The sequence below is a fragment of the Vicia villosa genome, linkage group LG2, assembly GCF_029867415.1.
Source record: "Vicia villosa cultivar HV-30 ecotype Madison, WI linkage group LG2, Vvil1.0, whole genome shotgun sequence".
Lineage (NCBI taxonomy): Eukaryota > Viridiplantae > Streptophyta > Magnoliopsida > Fabales > Fabaceae > Vicia > Vicia villosa.
Genome location: NC_081181.1, coordinates 219,753,540 through 219,771,298, shown reverse-complemented (window position 1 = coordinate 219,771,298; position 17,759 = coordinate 219,753,540). Strand labels below are relative to the sequence as shown.

General features: G+C 33.1%; 1 protein-coding gene across 1 annotated transcript; it reads right to left on the bottom strand.

Moving 5' to 3' along the window:
* Positions 1 to 1,112: 1,112 nt before the first annotated feature.
* LOC131653993 (uncharacterized) lies at positions 1,113 to 5,911 on the bottom strand. Its single transcript, XM_058924360.1, has 4 exons — positions 5,269 to 5,911; positions 2,431 to 2,714; positions 2,082 to 2,309; positions 1,113 to 1,956 (listed from the first exon to the last, which is right to left on the bottom strand). Exons 1-4 carry the CDS (start codon positions 5,678 to 5,680, stop codon positions 1,447 to 1,449), a joined length of 1,434 nt encoding a protein of 477 aa, XP_058780343.1. The 5' UTR covers positions 5,681 to 5,911; the 3' UTR covers positions 1,113 to 1,446.
* Positions 5,912 to 17,759: the final 11,848 nt, after the last annotated feature.

Genomic DNA, 17,759 nt, shown 5'->3' with positions numbered 1-17,759 from the left:
TCCGACTAACGGATTATGAGATATGAATTTTCTGAGATCCAAAACCCCTTCATTCAGTACCTTTTTCTTTATAAAAAACCAAGTAATTTGCCAATTCGACCACTTTCCTCAAAGAACTGGCTTCCGAGCTGAACACGAAAGTTGTAGATATCGTCGAAACAGTCGGGGCCACGCGGGAATTTAGCTCATATCACCTTCCCACTAGGACTTGTGAATTTTCTCATATTTCCACTGTTTGAACCATATTGCACACCGCACTTCCTTAAAACCTCAAGAAAACTCTTTATTATTTTTCCTTTCTTTTCGAACGACAAAATAAACGTGTTGGATAACTTATAGCTCGACTAAAGAGGGAAAATTTTGGGGTGCAACACTTGGACAAGCTAATAATTCAATTTGTTGTCCACATGTTTGACGTGTTTGTATGGATCCTTGGTATTGTTGTAACTTTTTAGCTTTGGTGGCATATCATTGAACTCTAGGATCCTAGCTCTAGGTGACCTATACATTGGAATTCTAACTTTTTGCAGTTATCTCCTTTGATTATTGAAGAATTGTCACCACTGGAACCTCACTGCGGCGGTTATCATCAACCTTTCACTTAGTCTGTGTTCATGTATGGAATATCTATAATACTAGCTAGAACAATTATAGATTGTTAAAAAAAACTCAATAGGCTCCAAATTTCTTTGAATTCAAATGAAAAACTGATTTTGAATCAGTTTTTGAATAATAAAAAGTAAGCTTTTTAAGACTGGCAACATTTTAAATATATAAAAAGTAAGCTTCTTAAGATTGGCAACATATCTTTAATACTCCTTCCGTCTCATAATAAATGTTCTATTTGAGTCCTGCGCGGTTCTTAAGAAAATGATTAGATGTTTTGGTTTTAATGAAAAGATTAACATAATTTACTAAAATATCCCTATTTATTATAGGAAGTGGAGTGTTTGAAAAATGTGAAAGTTAATAAATAGGGGTATAGTAGTAAAAAAAAATAATAAATATTGTATTGATATTTTAAAGGGACATTTATTTTGAGACATAGAAAAAGTGGAAATGAGACACTTATTATGAGACGGATGGAATAATAAACATGTAGTATCATTATCTTTATGAGATAAAATGGGACCATATAATTATAGGAATATAAAATTCCAACCTCACATAGACAACTAATTACATTTATTCATTCCAATTCTACTCTCTTAAAAACTAGTCTACTACTAAATAAATTTCTTACTACTTAGCACAATAGAGTACATTATCAAGATCATAAACTACAGAGCAGACAAAATAAAGGTCATTTTTTTCTAAAGTATATAACCAACTCTATATGCATTGCTTCATTGTTCTACAAGTCCAATGTAATGTATATAGTTTGTATTTATGTACATTACAAAAACAAACAACAAAATCATAATCTCCAAATATGTATAATTTATATCATACCCAATTGCTAGATAAAGAGAAGTCATGAAATCTGAAAGAGGCTTCACCAGCTGTGTCTCTCTCGAGCCTCGAGTGCGAAACTTCACTAGTGATATCAGTTGGATCAGAAGCTTCTGGAGGCAATGGAAGTGTATGAGTTTCGTTCGAAAAGCGACCAATTTGAACTTCGGATGGTAATGGTTGCATCACAGGCGGAGATAAAGCTCTGAATCTATTGCTTCCACCGCTCGAATTAACCAACGATCTGTCCCAAAGGAAGACATGAAGGAGAATTGGAACTCTAGTGTGTCTGTGCAAAGATAGCTTCTGGCTTAAGGAAACTGTGTCGTAACATCGAATCGCTCCTGTTGAAGATACCATCCATGGAAGTACTTTTTGGTTTGACACTCTTGAAACTACCAATAATCTACAAGTATCTGTTGCTAATTTATATAGACTGCTTAGCCCCGAACGCGTAGCAGGTACGTTTTCTTGATTAATCACTGATGAAATGAATATAAATCCCTGTATATAATAATAAAAAGGCATGTTAGAGCGATCTAAGCCACGACATCATTATTTTTGATATCTCAGCGAGCACGGTTAAAGGCGAGTCATAGTCAAATTAAGAGAGAAAGAGGAAGGTGAACCTCTTCTGTACGGCTAATGGCGAATCCGAGTTTCGAGTCCTCTTCTTTTAGTTTAATCTCCATAGAAAGCTCTCCTCCGACAGGAGCATACCATAACCGCACGGCTCGAACAACGCCTATGTCTATTCCATGGTAATCCTCAAAGCCGTAAAGACTTGCATTTGCTAGGTTAGATAAGTCAGCAAGAGAGCCAGCATTCACAGTGGAAGAAGCTGTCTCCCCAGATATCTGCCACACGAAAAAATGAAAACTCCGTGTGTTAGAATTTGAATCATGAAACTGCTTTTCAAACTTCTTTGAACGTTACACGATAGAGACTGATAAAATCGAAAATTGTATGATCATTTACCTTAGTAAGTAGCGACTCGGTTTGAATGTTCATGAAGACAATAGGGACACCTGAAGCTTGACCTGCATTGATCCAAGCATTTGCTCGTGCTAGGGTATCTTCCAGATCATTGTAGCGCGATGCTACTCTATCGGAAGCTTTTGGTAGGAGTAATATGGAAAGAAAATTGCTTGAATTTGGAACTGTTAGCATCTCCTGCATCCTTCTCTCCCATGGATAAGAAACATATCCGTCCTGTAGTTTCGTCCTCGTTAGTGCATTTACCATCCTACTGCTCCTTGAACCTGAAAATTACGGTACGGTTATAGATTACTCGTCAGATACAAAGATAGTCTTCCAAAATTGGAATCAGGTGGCATGTTCAAGTTATTCAAGAATAAAATCGATTCTAAACTAGCTCATTAGTTCATATGACTAAAAATCATCGGTGGTGGTCATTTCATCACGAACTTATAGTTTTTCGTTTAGCTCATAGTATTTTTTTGATAAGTTACTTCAAATAACTCATAGTTTAAAGCTCAGTTTCATCTGTTATCTTATTTTACAACTCTTAGTTTGACTCATAAGATTGAGAAGAGATAGTAAGATTGTAAGACATAATATTGTACGTAACTAAGATCGGAAGACTCTATCCAATAATTTTTGAAAGATCGGGAGGGGTAGCAAGATCGTAAAACATACAATGTAACAAAAATCGTAAGATGTTATTACTAAAACGAAAAAATAATACTATATATACTCGAAGTTTTTTTACATGATATTTTGTTAGGCAAGTCTATTCGAGAGAAAATAGCCTCCGCCGAACCGTAATTGTTGTGTCTCGACATCTTGTCATCCTTCTCGGTTTGTAATGATGGTGATTGGAAACTCAAATTCATAACTCATAAGAAACTTCTATAGAATCTTGTCATAAAACAATCTATAGAGAGCTTGAAAAAACACATGTGGTCCTGGATCGGTAGTAAGAGGGGATGATAATAATAAATAAAACAAAAATGTCTTCATCATTCATGTGCAGCAAAGGACCCATGTGAGTTCACAAGTTTCACGTACAACACAACATGACATGCTGCATGAATTGTTAACAAAGTTTGTAGCTCTTTATGAAAAGTCATTGCCTCAAATAAAAGTTGTGGCCCGTTGTTATAATTCAACAACGCTAATCACTTCAAACAAAGTGGAATAAATTGTTGAAGACATCATGAGAACCAAGAAAGTGATGGGTTTCATTTCTATTCAGAGTAGGAAGAAATTTATGCTAAGTAGCGATCACATGATAGGATAGTATTTAATCAAAGAAAGACCTGAAATTAGATGCAATTTTGGACTTTATTTTCCCTAAGTCACTGTTTTAGTCTTACTAATACTACTAAAAACTTGAAATTAAATGCAATTTTGGACTTTATTTTCCCTGAGTCACAGTTTTAGTCCTACTAATACTAAAATAATATATTTGTTCAATTTTTAAAGTTTTATGAATTTTTCCTACTTTTGAATTTTTATTATTGTATATGGTGAGGAATATTACTCTATATAAATTTTTTTTAAATTTATTGTCCAATTAATATGGGACTTAAGATCTTTTCTAATACTATCTCACATCTAATGTTTTTTTTTTTTGTTTGGTGTGTGAATATAAACAATGAGTGATTCGTAATCCAATCAATAAATTCTGATATCATATTAAAAATGTCAGTCCATATAAATTTTTTTCAAACTTTTTTAAAACTCTTTTAATGTGAAACTTAAAATCTTTCTAATACATTCTCATTTCACACAATAAATTTTGAGGTTATTATCTGACCAAATACATGAGCAAAAATAAGTACAAATTTCAATGATGAGAAAAATTGAAAGACTATTTTTGAAGTAAGAAATTGAGAACAAAAATTGTGAATTAATAATAGAGAGGATTGGAATCAAAAGTGAATTTAAGTTTTTTTTTTAAATTTAAATATTATTTCTCTCTTGTCATTGTATGGGAATTGAGGTTAATGGTCAAAATTCACTCTCCTCAATTCAACGAGGCGTATTTTTTAAAAGATTAAGTCACGAGAGTTCTTACAACTATAAGAGATAATACTTCTTAATCATATTGACGAGAATTTGAGATCAATCATAATATTGATAATATTAATGTTAGAAAGAGAAATCGGAGGCTTTTTAAAAGACAACATTAGGGATAACACACCTAAGAACAATATAGCCGCAACTACAATGGTGTGAAATTGAAGTCAATCGAACCAAATACAAATTTTATATTAAATGCTTTCTACCGACTCATATTTAATAAAAATTATTTGATATTATTTCAAAAATTGTATAATATAAATAAACTGAAAATGACATTATGAAGAAAATATATCAGATAAAATCTAACGATAGTTAAGGTTAAACATTTTTTAAGAAAAACTCAAACGAAATCTAAAACCCCAATTATTTTATAAAAATATACTAGGTTTTGAAATTAACAATTGTGATAGAAAGAAAATAAAATACTCCTAGTAGACAAGGATGACGCAATTTTAGAAATAATAAATATAATATTTTAATACTTTATTATTTTCAAGAAAAAAAATCCAAACAATTGTTTAATTCAATAGTCTAAGTATCTCTTTGTCATACTATCATAAAGAATAATTTACACAAATTTTTAAAATAAAAAAATAAAAAAAATTCACAAAATAATCTAGCGGGAAGCAATATTGTCACAAGCACTCAAAAAAGTTTAAGTAAAAAACTAAAACACGTAACGCAAAAGCTAAAAAAAAAAACTTAAAAAATAATCCAAAAAGCAAAATCAAAATAAGTTGAGGTTGGTGAAAAGCAATTAATTACCTTGAATCTCAAAGCATTCAACTTCGGTTCGATCCAGAAACCCGACAACATAATTCGGGTCAGAAATGGATCTCAGAACAAACTGTTTCTTCCCGGAGGAATCATTCGGAACAATACACGCTTGAAGCTCCGCAAATTCATCTAAGCCTCTTCGAACACGGATCATGATCGATGTTTCCTTTTTCTTGAAAGCTTCTTGAAGAATCTTCTGGATTCCAGATTTTCCATTTTTGAAAGGTGAGTTGAACCGGATGAGGGAGTTTGATTTTGCTCCGATGCGAAGCTCTTCGACTATGTCGCCGGTTTGAAGCATGTCGCCGGTCCATTCGTCGGCTTTGGAGCTTCCTTTTAGGCATTCGATTGATACGACTTTTTGGTCGCGGGTTGGTGAGTCGGTTCTGTCCATGATCATGGTTGGAAGGGGGTGATTAGTTTGAGGTTGTTGATGATGATGATGATGTTGTGTTACATGTCATGGTAGGTTATGTTATGTATGATGTTTTGTTCTTTCTTTGGAGGAGAAAGAAGAAGAGGAATTGGTTTGTGTTGTGTTGTGTGTGAAACTATCAAACAACTAGTTGATATAACTGTAATTATTAGTATTCTAGAAAAATGATCAAGAATGTGAAGTCAAAGAATCTATTATATTGATTTTATATATATAGTGGTGGGAACATTCTGTGAAATTTCATGTTCAATTAAAATATTACATATAATAAAAAAAGAGGAAATAATGAAGAAAAAATGAATGTGTATATTTACAATAAGGTGACAAAAAAAGGGTTTATAAGTTAGTTTGAACAAGAATTAAAAAAATAGTTGTCATGTTCATGACCAGAGTATTATGCCTGATTTATTGGAGAATTGTGATATATTACTATACTGAAAAATAATGATGAAACATTATAATAAATACAAAACTACATCAAAGGTTTTATACTTTCTTTAAGGCCTATATATTTTCAACAGGTGCTCCTAACTTCCCTTGTTGGTTGCATCATTCATAAGGTTTTTAAAACTAGCTATAAGAATTTGATATTTTACTAGATTTGGCATTAGAAGATTCCTATATTAAATATTTTCTTTAGAAGATGGCCCATACTAAACAAGTTTGAAGAAATTTAACTTCGGGTTTATAATTTTGTATTTTATATACAATTAGGGGCGACGCCAGCATCCGGCGACCTAGGGTAGCTGCCCGGGCTCTTCCTTCTCTCGACTGAATCTCGAAATCTCATCGCAGTGGTCTCTCTCTCTCTCATTCAAGAAATCAAAATATCAAAGCCAATCGTTTCTCTCTCACTCAAAAACAGTGAAGTGATCATGTTTAGACGAATCGTCGCGACTTCTATTCTTCTTCTTCTTCTTCTTCTTTCACTTTGAAGCTCAATTTTCGATGAAGAATTATTGTTGTGATGTTATTCATTATTGTTGCAGGTTGGAGTTTATGAATCGGTGAAGAATTGTTGCTGAATTTATTGTTTCGTGCTATGCATACCAAGTGTTCGGTGAAATGCCTGAACCATGTTCTTTTGTTTTTCTGTCTTGAAATCACTTTTAAGGTACGAGTTACTGTTATCGGTAATTATGAGTTGAAAAATCAAAAGATAGGAACTTTGCTTTACTATTTTAAATGAATATCCAGAAAGTTCTGTTTTTGGAATGGGCGCTGAAAGTTGTAACCTTAAAAATAAATAGTTTGGTTTTCGATATCGAGGCGTGAAAATTCGAGTGTGGATGAGAAAACTATAGGTGTTGATATAAGTTTCTGCAACAATGATAGCAGAGAGATGGAATCAAGTGCATCTCAGGAGTATCTTGAGTTTCCAATGGATCCATCAAGTGTGGACAGTTTTTCCTCCTATACCAGATGCAAGAGTATAGCATTTATGAATGGCTGCTTCAAATGTGAGTGCCTTTTTTAATTGTATTACAATTTGGTTTTTTAATTGTTAGTTGGGAATCTTGAAAGAGACTTGTTCAATAAGTCCATTTATGTTTTATGTAAATCAAATATCTTTCTGGTTTCCTACATTTCAATGCTATGTATATAAGTGTTTATTTGGATTGACATTGTGTTTGCAATGATGTGTCACTGTCATGTAAGGAAAATTTACATTTTGAATCTTCAACAATGTTGATGTTCTATATGGAAAACAGAATAGCTATATAGCATAATTCACATTTTAGACAACAAGGGCAAGCTTAGAGTTAAAACACGTGTGGAAAACAGAATAGTTCCAAATATATTGTTATTTGTTACTTATTACTTACCATAAGTATTATCAAGGGTCTTTGTAGAACACAACTGCCATTGTTTCAAATATGAGCTTTTTAAACTTGTAGCATGCTTACTTGCATGCTCCTCCATCATCGGAATATCTGAACCGTCGACCAATATTAGACATAAGTTTTTGCCCAGGCTTTATAACTTTCCTGGCTTCGCCACTGTATACAATAAACTATAGGTTAAGAATTGACATTTGAAAAGGTTATGTAAAACTGGTGTAACTTTAGAATTTCTACTAATGATAGGTCGTTACCTGATTTTAAATTTTCAAAGGCATTTTATTAAATGTCATATGATAGTATTTGCATCGATAACTCTCGGAATCATTGAGGTCACGAATTATTTGCGCACGATTTCTCAAACATGTTTTTCCTTTAAGAATGTATCATTAAGAGAGGGATTTTATATTGTCATGTCTCAACCTTTTCTTTGTTGTAAATCTTTCAACACCTTCTTTGTGTCATTATTTTGCGATTTTTCTTTAGTATATCTATGCCATTTACTATCAACAAAATGTTTTTTAAACTTATCTTCAATATCATTTCAAAATTTTAAACAAATCATGAAAGAAGGTGAAGCAAAATGAGTATTATAAATCTCAAATATTTATCTCTTTCACCCTCAGTCATAGACGTGACAAATGGGTATGTCTTCCTCATTTAAGTTCGTTCTGCAAAAGTTTGCATAATAACAGGATGGAACAGGCAAACATATTTGAGAATGCACGGACATTGAACCTTTTAAGTCTAAAAATTGAAAAATTGTATGTAAAAGTACGCAAAAAAACTAGTCGGGGCGGGGTGAACACATTCAGGGGTGCAGACCTAAAACCTTGGCCTGTCTCGCAGAAAAGTGCGGACAAAACGGGTATATTCGATAGGTTAAGTCCGATTTGGCACCCCTACTCAAACATCCGAATTTAGTATTTCTTGGTCCTCTCCCGTGTTTGAATTTTTTGATACATGTTGAATTTTTTGTATATCATCATATGCATCACTTCATTGCTTTCAAAACTCCTGTTAAACCTCATTACCTTAAAGCAAATGTCAATACATTTAAGTCTATGTCTAGTAATTTCAAGTCACCCAATACTAAGAAACTTATTGTTAGGTCTTTATACTTAACTTGATTGAGCATAGTGGAAGCAAAGAAAAGGAAACATTAAAAAAGAAGGGTATTTATGATATCATCATGCTAAGTAAGAACAATTTAGTTTATAACTTACCACAAGTCTTTAGTCTTATTTACTTTTGGAATCCTTCTTGTTGTACCTTTCACACTTCTTATGGTATGTTAACTATCACTTTGTTTGACATCGCTCCTATCACTGATCTAAAACCAATGGGTCAAGTCGTAACTTCTAACGAGGCTTTAAAATCTAGCATTGAACCTAATTCAGTTCACACCAGTTATATATAGCACATTTAGCATAACCAAGAAAGATCATTAGATATTATAGTTAACAAGCATATTCCATTTTTCTATTTTAGCTTCACCATTTTCTCATTTGTTCTAATTCTATTTTGATTGGAATAACACTTCTTCCTTTGACTAAATTGCTCCTAGAACGTTAGAATGACACTGTGAGCACATTCTTGTTAGCCAATCTATATGAATCTTTATATGGAAATTTTCCATCTTAATGACAATAATAATTTAGTTTACCCTGAATCCAACCTCAAACAACACTTTAATATGTTCCCCTCGTTAGGGCCACAAATTACTACTTTGACTCTTTTGTTAGTTAAACCATGAGGACTTGTAGGTTTGTCTAAAAATTATTGGACATGTGACTTCACACACAACATGGAGATCAATTGTGGATGTTTGAAAAAAATTATTAAAATCAAAATCTTAAATAAAATCAGAGTTTAAAAATATTTGTTAAACAAACTAGTAAATAAGCAGTGGGATAAAGAAATGGATGGAAAAACAGAGGAAAAAACTGAAAAGTAAAAGAGATTAGGGAGAGAGAAAAACACCATAGATTTATACAGGTTTAACTCAATAACTTGGTCTACTCATGTTCCCAAGAATTCTTCTTAAGCCTCCACTCTTGGTTAAATTACAACTATGTCGTGATCATGAACAATGATCCTCAAGCACAAGAACACTCTTAAAGCACTAATGCAAAATTTAAGTGAGAAAAATGAGAGATTTATAGAAAAATATGAGGGAGTGAGAAAGTGGGATCGAAGATCACTTTTTGAGTAATTTGAAATGATATAGGAACTCTCCATTTATAGGCCAAAATTTGGTTTAAGTTTGGAAATAATCCATGGGCGCAATAACTATCATAGTCAATTATGTCAATCGATAATTATGTGTGACTAATTGATTGTTCAAGCGACAAATAGAAAGTTTTGATATTTAGTTGTTTTTTATCATTTAGTTGTCTTTGATCATTAAGAGACTTCTTCCAATTGATCATGAGTGTTGCAAAGTAAAATAATCCATTATAGCACTAGGGATAATTGATTATTCAGTCTTAAAATAGCTCCTGGTTAATCATATAGTTTCCTAATCAATTAGTTAGGCCTTAAAAAACATTTTTTAGGTGGTTTTAACAAATAAAGAGAGGTTTCTCAAAGGTTTTAAGTGTGAGTGTGTGAGTGTGTGTGTGTGTGTGTGTGTGTGTGTGTGTGAGTGAGTGAGTGTGTGTGTGTGTGTGTATGTGTGTTTTTGTGTGTGGTTTTTCCTTAGTAATTTCAGAAGTACCTTGTTTCTTTACTAGACACAGGTCACTAATATAAACACGACCAGGCGACCTTGTTTTGAGTCTTTTAGCTTGATGGGGCTTAAGATGTCATCAATTTGATTACCATTATCATAGAGTCGAGAGGCCAGACCACCAGAGAATCTTGAAATAAAATTCTTCACTTGATCATAGTTGGATAATAGGTGTTGATTTCAAAGATATAACTTGATTTTCAAGAGCATCTTCAAAAGGATAACTTTATAAATCATCTTAACCTTCTTTGACCTCTTAAGCTATTTTCAAGAGATGATGACTTCATTATATATTGTTGGATATCATCTATTGTTATCATCAAAACCAAATAGTTGATTGTAACTTTACTAACGATAAACTTCGTCACTTTGGATAACCTTGATTGTACTTGCATCCACATAGATCCACATTATCCTCCTTTTGATAATGATAACACATCTCTCAGTGATGTGGTAAAAGATAAAACAATAGATTAAATTTTGGAGTGATTAACCCCCTCTTTCTTATGAGTATAAAGTATACTTTACTCTCCTTGAGAGTTTACTTCTTCCATTTTGCATTATCCAAGAGGCAGGAAAAATATACGAGGTAAAACTGATAAACATTCAAGTACATAGTTCACATTGATTATATATGATTTACTATAAAAGGGAAATCATCACTTTATAAACTAAAATAGAATTCAAAATACAGAAAGCGAGAAAATGCAAAAAAAAAAAAACATCTTTCACAACTATGGATTTTCCCTTTGAATTCCTTGTGAGGGCGACAACTTCCTTAAATATCCTTGGAGCAACAAAAGCAGCTTCTGGAGAGATCACGAGGATGGCGTTCATAAATCCTTCATTTGCTACAAGTTGAATGTTATAAACTCCTCTTTCTCCATTAAATCACTCCTTAGTTCTTTTCGAACAACACAAAACTTTATCGTGTTAAGGCATGTTAGTTTGATCTGATTGTGGATCGTTCCAACATTTTCTTCTGTAAGATCAATTTCTACTCTAGCTAGAATCTTGGTGATTAAACGTCCCCAAGGTATTTCAGCTGAGTGATTTTGCTTGCAAAAGGACATATGGTTTAAAATTCCCTCTACCCAATATGTTATATGATATTATGTTAACACCCACAAGGGAACTAGACCCACTTTTTGAAGGTGTGAGGAAAACACAAGAAAGGGGGGTTTGAATTGGGTTTTTCACTCTTGACAAAATTTTCGTCTCTTAACATAGTTGTGTTAAGTGATGTTTTCAAATGCATTGTGGAAGCATAAACAGTAGAGTAAAGCATAAGCAAGAGTAAATAACACACGATATATCCTGGTTCACTTGAGAAACCTTCGAGCTAGTCCAGTCCACCCTACCAAGGTAATTTCTCCTTGAACTCAATGACTTAATCCACTATAATCAAATTGATTACAATCCGTACAAACAACTGTTGTGACTAACCACCACTAAGACTACCATCTTAGTCTTCTCAAAGCTTCTGACCTAACTGGTCCTTTGAGGAACACAATAACTTCCTAAAGCTTCTGACCTAACTGGTCCTTTAGAAAGAATTGTTGAGAACCTTCCTAAAGCTTCTGACCTAATTAGTCCCTTAGAAAGAATTGTTGAGAACCTTCCTAAAGCTTCTGACCTAATTGGTCCTTTAGAAAGAACAAACAACTGTTTCTTTTTACAAGGTTTGTTTACAATATAATGCTTCTAACATATCTCCAAACACATTGGGAAGAGGCATTATCATTAGTATACTCACAAATTATGAAGGTTCATTCAATCGATGTTAGCCTCGCAACCTTATAATTGTTGGTGATGATTGATCCATATTATTAAGATTATTTCCATATTGCAAGTGCATACACTAACCATAGTTATGACTTGGTAATTTGAAATTTCTAGTAAGATTGACCATATTGTCCCTGATCAATGGTTTTTACAGCGTTATTTACCGTTGATTTTAGTTATCATTTCTTTATTTTGTCGTGCATTTTACTTCATTCTTCTACATTTTATATTTTGGTTTTGTATTTTAATGTTTGCAGGCTCAGAGGAATAAATCGAGACAAATCATTACGAAAAAGTACAAAATGCGGAGTTTCGAAGGAAGTGAAAAATTATGCTACAGGAGGCCTGACACGGGCTATGTCAGGATGAAGCGTGGCCAAGAAAATGCAAAAGAGAGGAAAGTCAGAGGGCTGACACGGAGGCCCGTGTCAACAAGTCTGAGATTTGGAAATTTTCAGCATGTTTTTCATCATGATAGGCGTGTAGCATTTTGATCATACTAGAGTTTTGTAACTCGGAATGACGTGGTTTTGGCGACAAATGAAAGCTAACAAAAAATGCTACAACTTTTATGAAGACATTAAAGCCAAATTCTGAATTTAGGGACTTGACACGGGCCGTGTCACTTGACACGGGCCGTGTTAGGAGGCCTGAGACAAAAACTCAAATTTTAAGATGACAGAAGTCTGACATGGGTGCCCGTGTTGGCTGACACGGCTAGTGTCAACATGTAACGCTGATTTCATGATTTTTTTTTTCATATTTTGTCCATGGATTAAGTTGTAGGGTTTGAATTAAATGTCTCTTATTTAATTAACTTTTAATTTATTAATTTTCTTTTATAATTATAAAACTAATATTATCTTTTTTTTCCTGTGTGATAATAATCATTAAAAACTCACACACACAACTATGAGATCCAAGTTTGTACTCTAGTATTAATCATATCAATATCAACTTTTGCTGAGTTAAAATTTACGGACAACTTTATATCTTTAATAAGAATAATTAATATAAACTTTTGTTGAGTTAGAATTTGCGGACAATATTATATCTTTAATAAGGGTCATTAATAATTCAATGAAAAATACATGACTTTAAGGGTGTATTTGATTTTCTAAAAAATGAGGCACTGAACATGACAACTTTTTTTATATCCAGTTTGATGCAGAAACTAATCATGGTACAGGATAAAAAAAATATGGCAAGTGACTGGACAAAACCATAAATTCTTGTTCCCCACTAAACCATGGACAACTTTTTGTTCCAAACACAAATTATAAAAAAAATATATCAAAACACCCAGGGACGGACCCAAAAGATTTGAGTAGTGGGGGCGTTCTAAATTTCTTTCAACTATTGCTAAATATACAATATAAAAAAACTAATTATTAATGATCATTTAAATCTCTAAATATATGATAGATTGGCACTAAAATTTTTAAAATTTAAAAAATAAATAGAAACACATACCTTAATATTTAAACGTTTGTTTTATTATTAATTTAAATTTGTTTTAATATTTCACATATTATATAATAAAATCAAATTACAGTAAAACAATCATTTTATCATTCTTTTTAAATATTAAAATACTGTTATATAAGTCAAAGCGTACAATAAAATGAGACTTTGAGAGATGCAATGCAGAAGGCCTATTTTACTGCTTAATATCTTTATGAAAAGTGAACAAAACTTAATGTACATTTATTCAGCATATGTATATATGTATTATGTAATATAAAGAATCATTCAAACTTAGTGGGGGCATCAACCCACACACTGTTCTACATGGGTCCGTCCCTGAAAACACCATATTTTTACTTTCTTTCTCATTATTTAATATTTTAATTCATAAATATATCAATAAAAATATTATAATAAAAATTTATTATTTTTATTTCGTTTATCGATATATCAAATAAAGTAAAGAAAAAATATCTATTAATTATTTTCTTCTCTTCTCATTATTTAATATTTTGATTCATAAATATCAATATTTTTATATCAATATTATATAAAAAAATTATATTATTTTATCTGCTGCATAAACTAATTTTACTATAATATTATATAACCCTATAAACCTATCAAAAAACCATGTTTTTACTCTCTTTATCATTATTTAATATTTTGATTCATAAATATTATATTTTATATATCAATAAATAATATTATAGTAAAAATTATATCATTTTATCAGGTGAATAGACATATCAAGCAAAATCAAAAAAAAAAAGTCCAGTGCATTAACAATTAAACACAGTACAATACGAAAAGTTGTCTTGTGCTGTTATGTACTTCCTAGTACTATCTTGTTCAGGATTTGATATTTTGAATATCAAACACACCTAATAGTTACATATATTTTATTTGAAAATTTAACGACATAAAAAATTTACAACAGAAATTTTTTGTTTAAGAATTGTCAAAAATTATTTTATTTGTAAACATTGTATGAAAATAGTGATTTTGATTAACTGGTTTGATTCTTTTGGTTTTGGTTTGGTTATTAAACTGTTTAATAAATTGCAGTTCAGTTCATTAACAAAAAAAATAGTTCAATTTTTTTTTCTTTTTTTTGGAAATAAGAGACTTTATTGATCCAAAAAACAAGTTACATCAAAGCGATCCCACGGATCCAGCTACAAGGAAGACTAAAAACCTAGTAAGATCTTAACAAACCATAAGACAAGCTATATGAGTTTTAAGATTTTTACAAGTCCAACCCCTATAAACAATCTTATCCAAAATCTCATGAATAATATGAGTATAATCACTAGGTTGTCCAAAGGCACCTCTATTTCTATGGATCCACACACCATAGACAGTTTCGGTTACTGCCAATTTGAAGAGTCTAGCCCTCCAACCCTTTCCTTTCCCCATGTTCATAATCCATATAAACTCTTCATCCCAAACTCTTGGACTGTGATCTAACTGAAGCCAATTGAGAATAGCACACCATATCTTGCGATATTCTTCACAAGCAAAAAAGATGTGATTGTCATTCTCTTCTTTATCACAGAGATGGCAAGTAGTATTTTGAAGGAAACCTAGATGACACAACCTACTTTTAGTAGCTAGTCTCCGATGACATAAAAGCCAAAAGATCATTAAAGCACAAGGCCTAGCAGGATTTTGCACACACAATTTACTCCAGGGAACATTAGGTCTGTCATTGCAGGCTTTGTATATATCACCACAGCAAAATTTACCTCTTTGGCACATAGCATTCCACTGGCTTTGATAATGCTGCACTGCTGCTCTAGTACTCAGGATATCTTTCATAATCCAGGTGCTGGAAGGTTTAACCTGGATCTCAGAAACATTACAATGCTTCAGGTAGTAGGCATTGATCCATTTGACCCATAAGCTATCTGGTTTGTTACTAATATTCCAAAGGAGCCTCATCATTGTACACATGTTCCACAAGGTAAGGTTAATAACTCCCAGACCACCTTTCAGTAGAGGTTGACAGACAGTGTGCCATGCAACTAAACTCTTTCTACTAACTTGCTCTTTGACTGTCCAGAGGAATGATCTACATACAACATTAATTTTGCAAATAACAGCCTTGGGAAGAGGGAAACACATCATCCAATAGTTGGCTATAGAAAAAGAAATGCTCTTGATTAATTGCAGTCTACGCGCATAAGTCAATAACTTGGCAGTCCAGATCCTAGTCCTAGAGACAATTTTATCAACTAAGGGCATATAGTGATGGATAGAGAGTTTCTTACTAGTGATAGGAACTCCTAGATATTTGAAAGGGAGTGCACCTTCTTGGAAACCTGTGAGATTGAGTAGACTACTCCTCATATCCTGAGTCATAGAACCAAAGTAAATTTTACTTTTTCCTTTGTTAATCTTCATACCTGTAGTTTTGAGAAATTTATCAAAGGCACCCATCAGTAAATCAACAGACCTGATATCACCACGAGTTAACAAAAGAACATCATCAGCAAACATTAAGTTTGTGAGCTGCAGCTTCTTGCATTTAGCATGATGCTTGAAAGTTGGATTTAATTGCATCTGGTGTAGGCATCTCTGTAAATACTCCATAAGCATAGCAAACAGGTAAGGGGATATGGGATCCCCCTGCCTTATTCCTCTTTCATCATTGAGTAGGTTGGTTTGGGTCCCATTAATGGTGAACCTATAAAAAACACTAGTCAAATTCTGCATAATCCATTTGAGGAATTTAGGAGGAATGCCTAGCTCTTGCATAATTGTTTCTAATGCCTGCCAGCTAATCATGTCATATGCCTTTTGGAGATCAACCTGAAACATACATCTAGGAGATCCCTGCTTCCAGTCATAACCTTTAAGGAGCTCATAAGCTAAAAGTATATGGCTATGAATTTGTTGGCCAGGTATGAAAGCCGCTTGATTAGTACTAACAATACTTCCTATAACCTTGCTGAGTCTTGCAGTGAGGATTCTAGATATTATTTTATAAAATGTAGAGCAGACTGAAATAGGCCTATAATCCCTAATAGATTTGGCATTAGCACTTTTTGGAATAAGGGATATCAAGGAGCAATTAAAGGCCTTATACATGTTGCCTTTGTCAAAGTATTCCTGAATAGCAGCCATTACATCTCCTTTGACAGTAGACCAGCTTACTTTAGAGAACTTAGCAGTATATCCATCAAGCCCTGGTGCAGAATTATCATCAATGCCTTTGAGTGCAGTGTAAGTCTCCTCTTCAGTGATACACCTTTCCAAAAGACTTTTTTGATCCCTATTGAGTTGGGAGCCCTTCCTAAGCACACTAATATCCACACAATCAAGAGAATATTCTCTGCAGCCCATAAGCTTACCATAGAAGCTCAGAATCTCCTTCTCAATATCTGCTTGATTGGTAATAGTCAGCCCATCATCAGTTTCCAGCATAGAAATGGCTTTAGTATTTTGTTTCAATTTGACTGAAGCATGGAAAAAGGAGTTATTACCATCTCCATCCCTAAGCCACTTAATTTTTGCCCTTTGTTTTAAAATACTCTCCTCAACTTCATGCCACCTAATCAGATCAGCATTCAGGTCCTTAACTCTGTTAATCATGTCAGCATTCCATCTATCTGCATTGAGCTCATCCTGCGCTTTTGTAAGATTTGCCCTAGCCTGAACAATATTTTGGGCTGCTGAAATCAGAGGTTTATTCATTTTGTATAGAACCTTTTGAAGTCTTTTCAATTTATGCCAAAGAATATAGCTAGGTCTTCCCTCAATAGGTTGACTCCAATTATCCTGCACTACTTGATGATAAGAATCAACTTCAGTCAAGCAATTAAGAAACCTAAACCTCTTTTGTCTCCTTTGCTGGGTATCCTAATGGTGAATCCGAAGCAAGCAATTATCAGATACAGTGGAAGGAAGAACTTCAAGAGAGCAGTCTAGATGAGCCTTAAACCATTCAGTGTTCCCCAAAAGTTTGTCAATCCTTGAGTAAATCGTTCCTATGCTTTGCTTATTGGACCAAGTATAAAATTCACCCTTGTTTGTCATTTCTGTCAGAGCATTATTTCTCATCATAACCTCAAGATCTTGGTACTCAGCCTCAATAACATTTTTTCCACCAACCCTGTCCTGAGAGCACAGGACATTGTTGAAGTCTCCAACTAGACACCAGGGCCCTTGAACTTGAATAGAATCTAGATCCTTCCAGAGTTGCTTCCTTTGATCT

Coding starts and splice junctions, on each gene's coding strand:
- LOC131653993 (XM_058924360.1), bottom strand. CDS start 5,680: ATGATCATGGACAGAACCGACTCACCAACCCGCGACCAAAAAGTCGTA. Junction 2,715..5,268: donor TGAATGCTTTGAGATTCAAG/GTAATTAATTGC, acceptor CGTAATTTTCAG/GTTCAAGGAGCAGTAGGATG. Junction 2,310..2,430: donor CCGAGTCGCTACTTACTAAG/GTAAATGATCAT, acceptor TTCGTGTGGCAG/ATATCTGGGGAGACAGCTTC.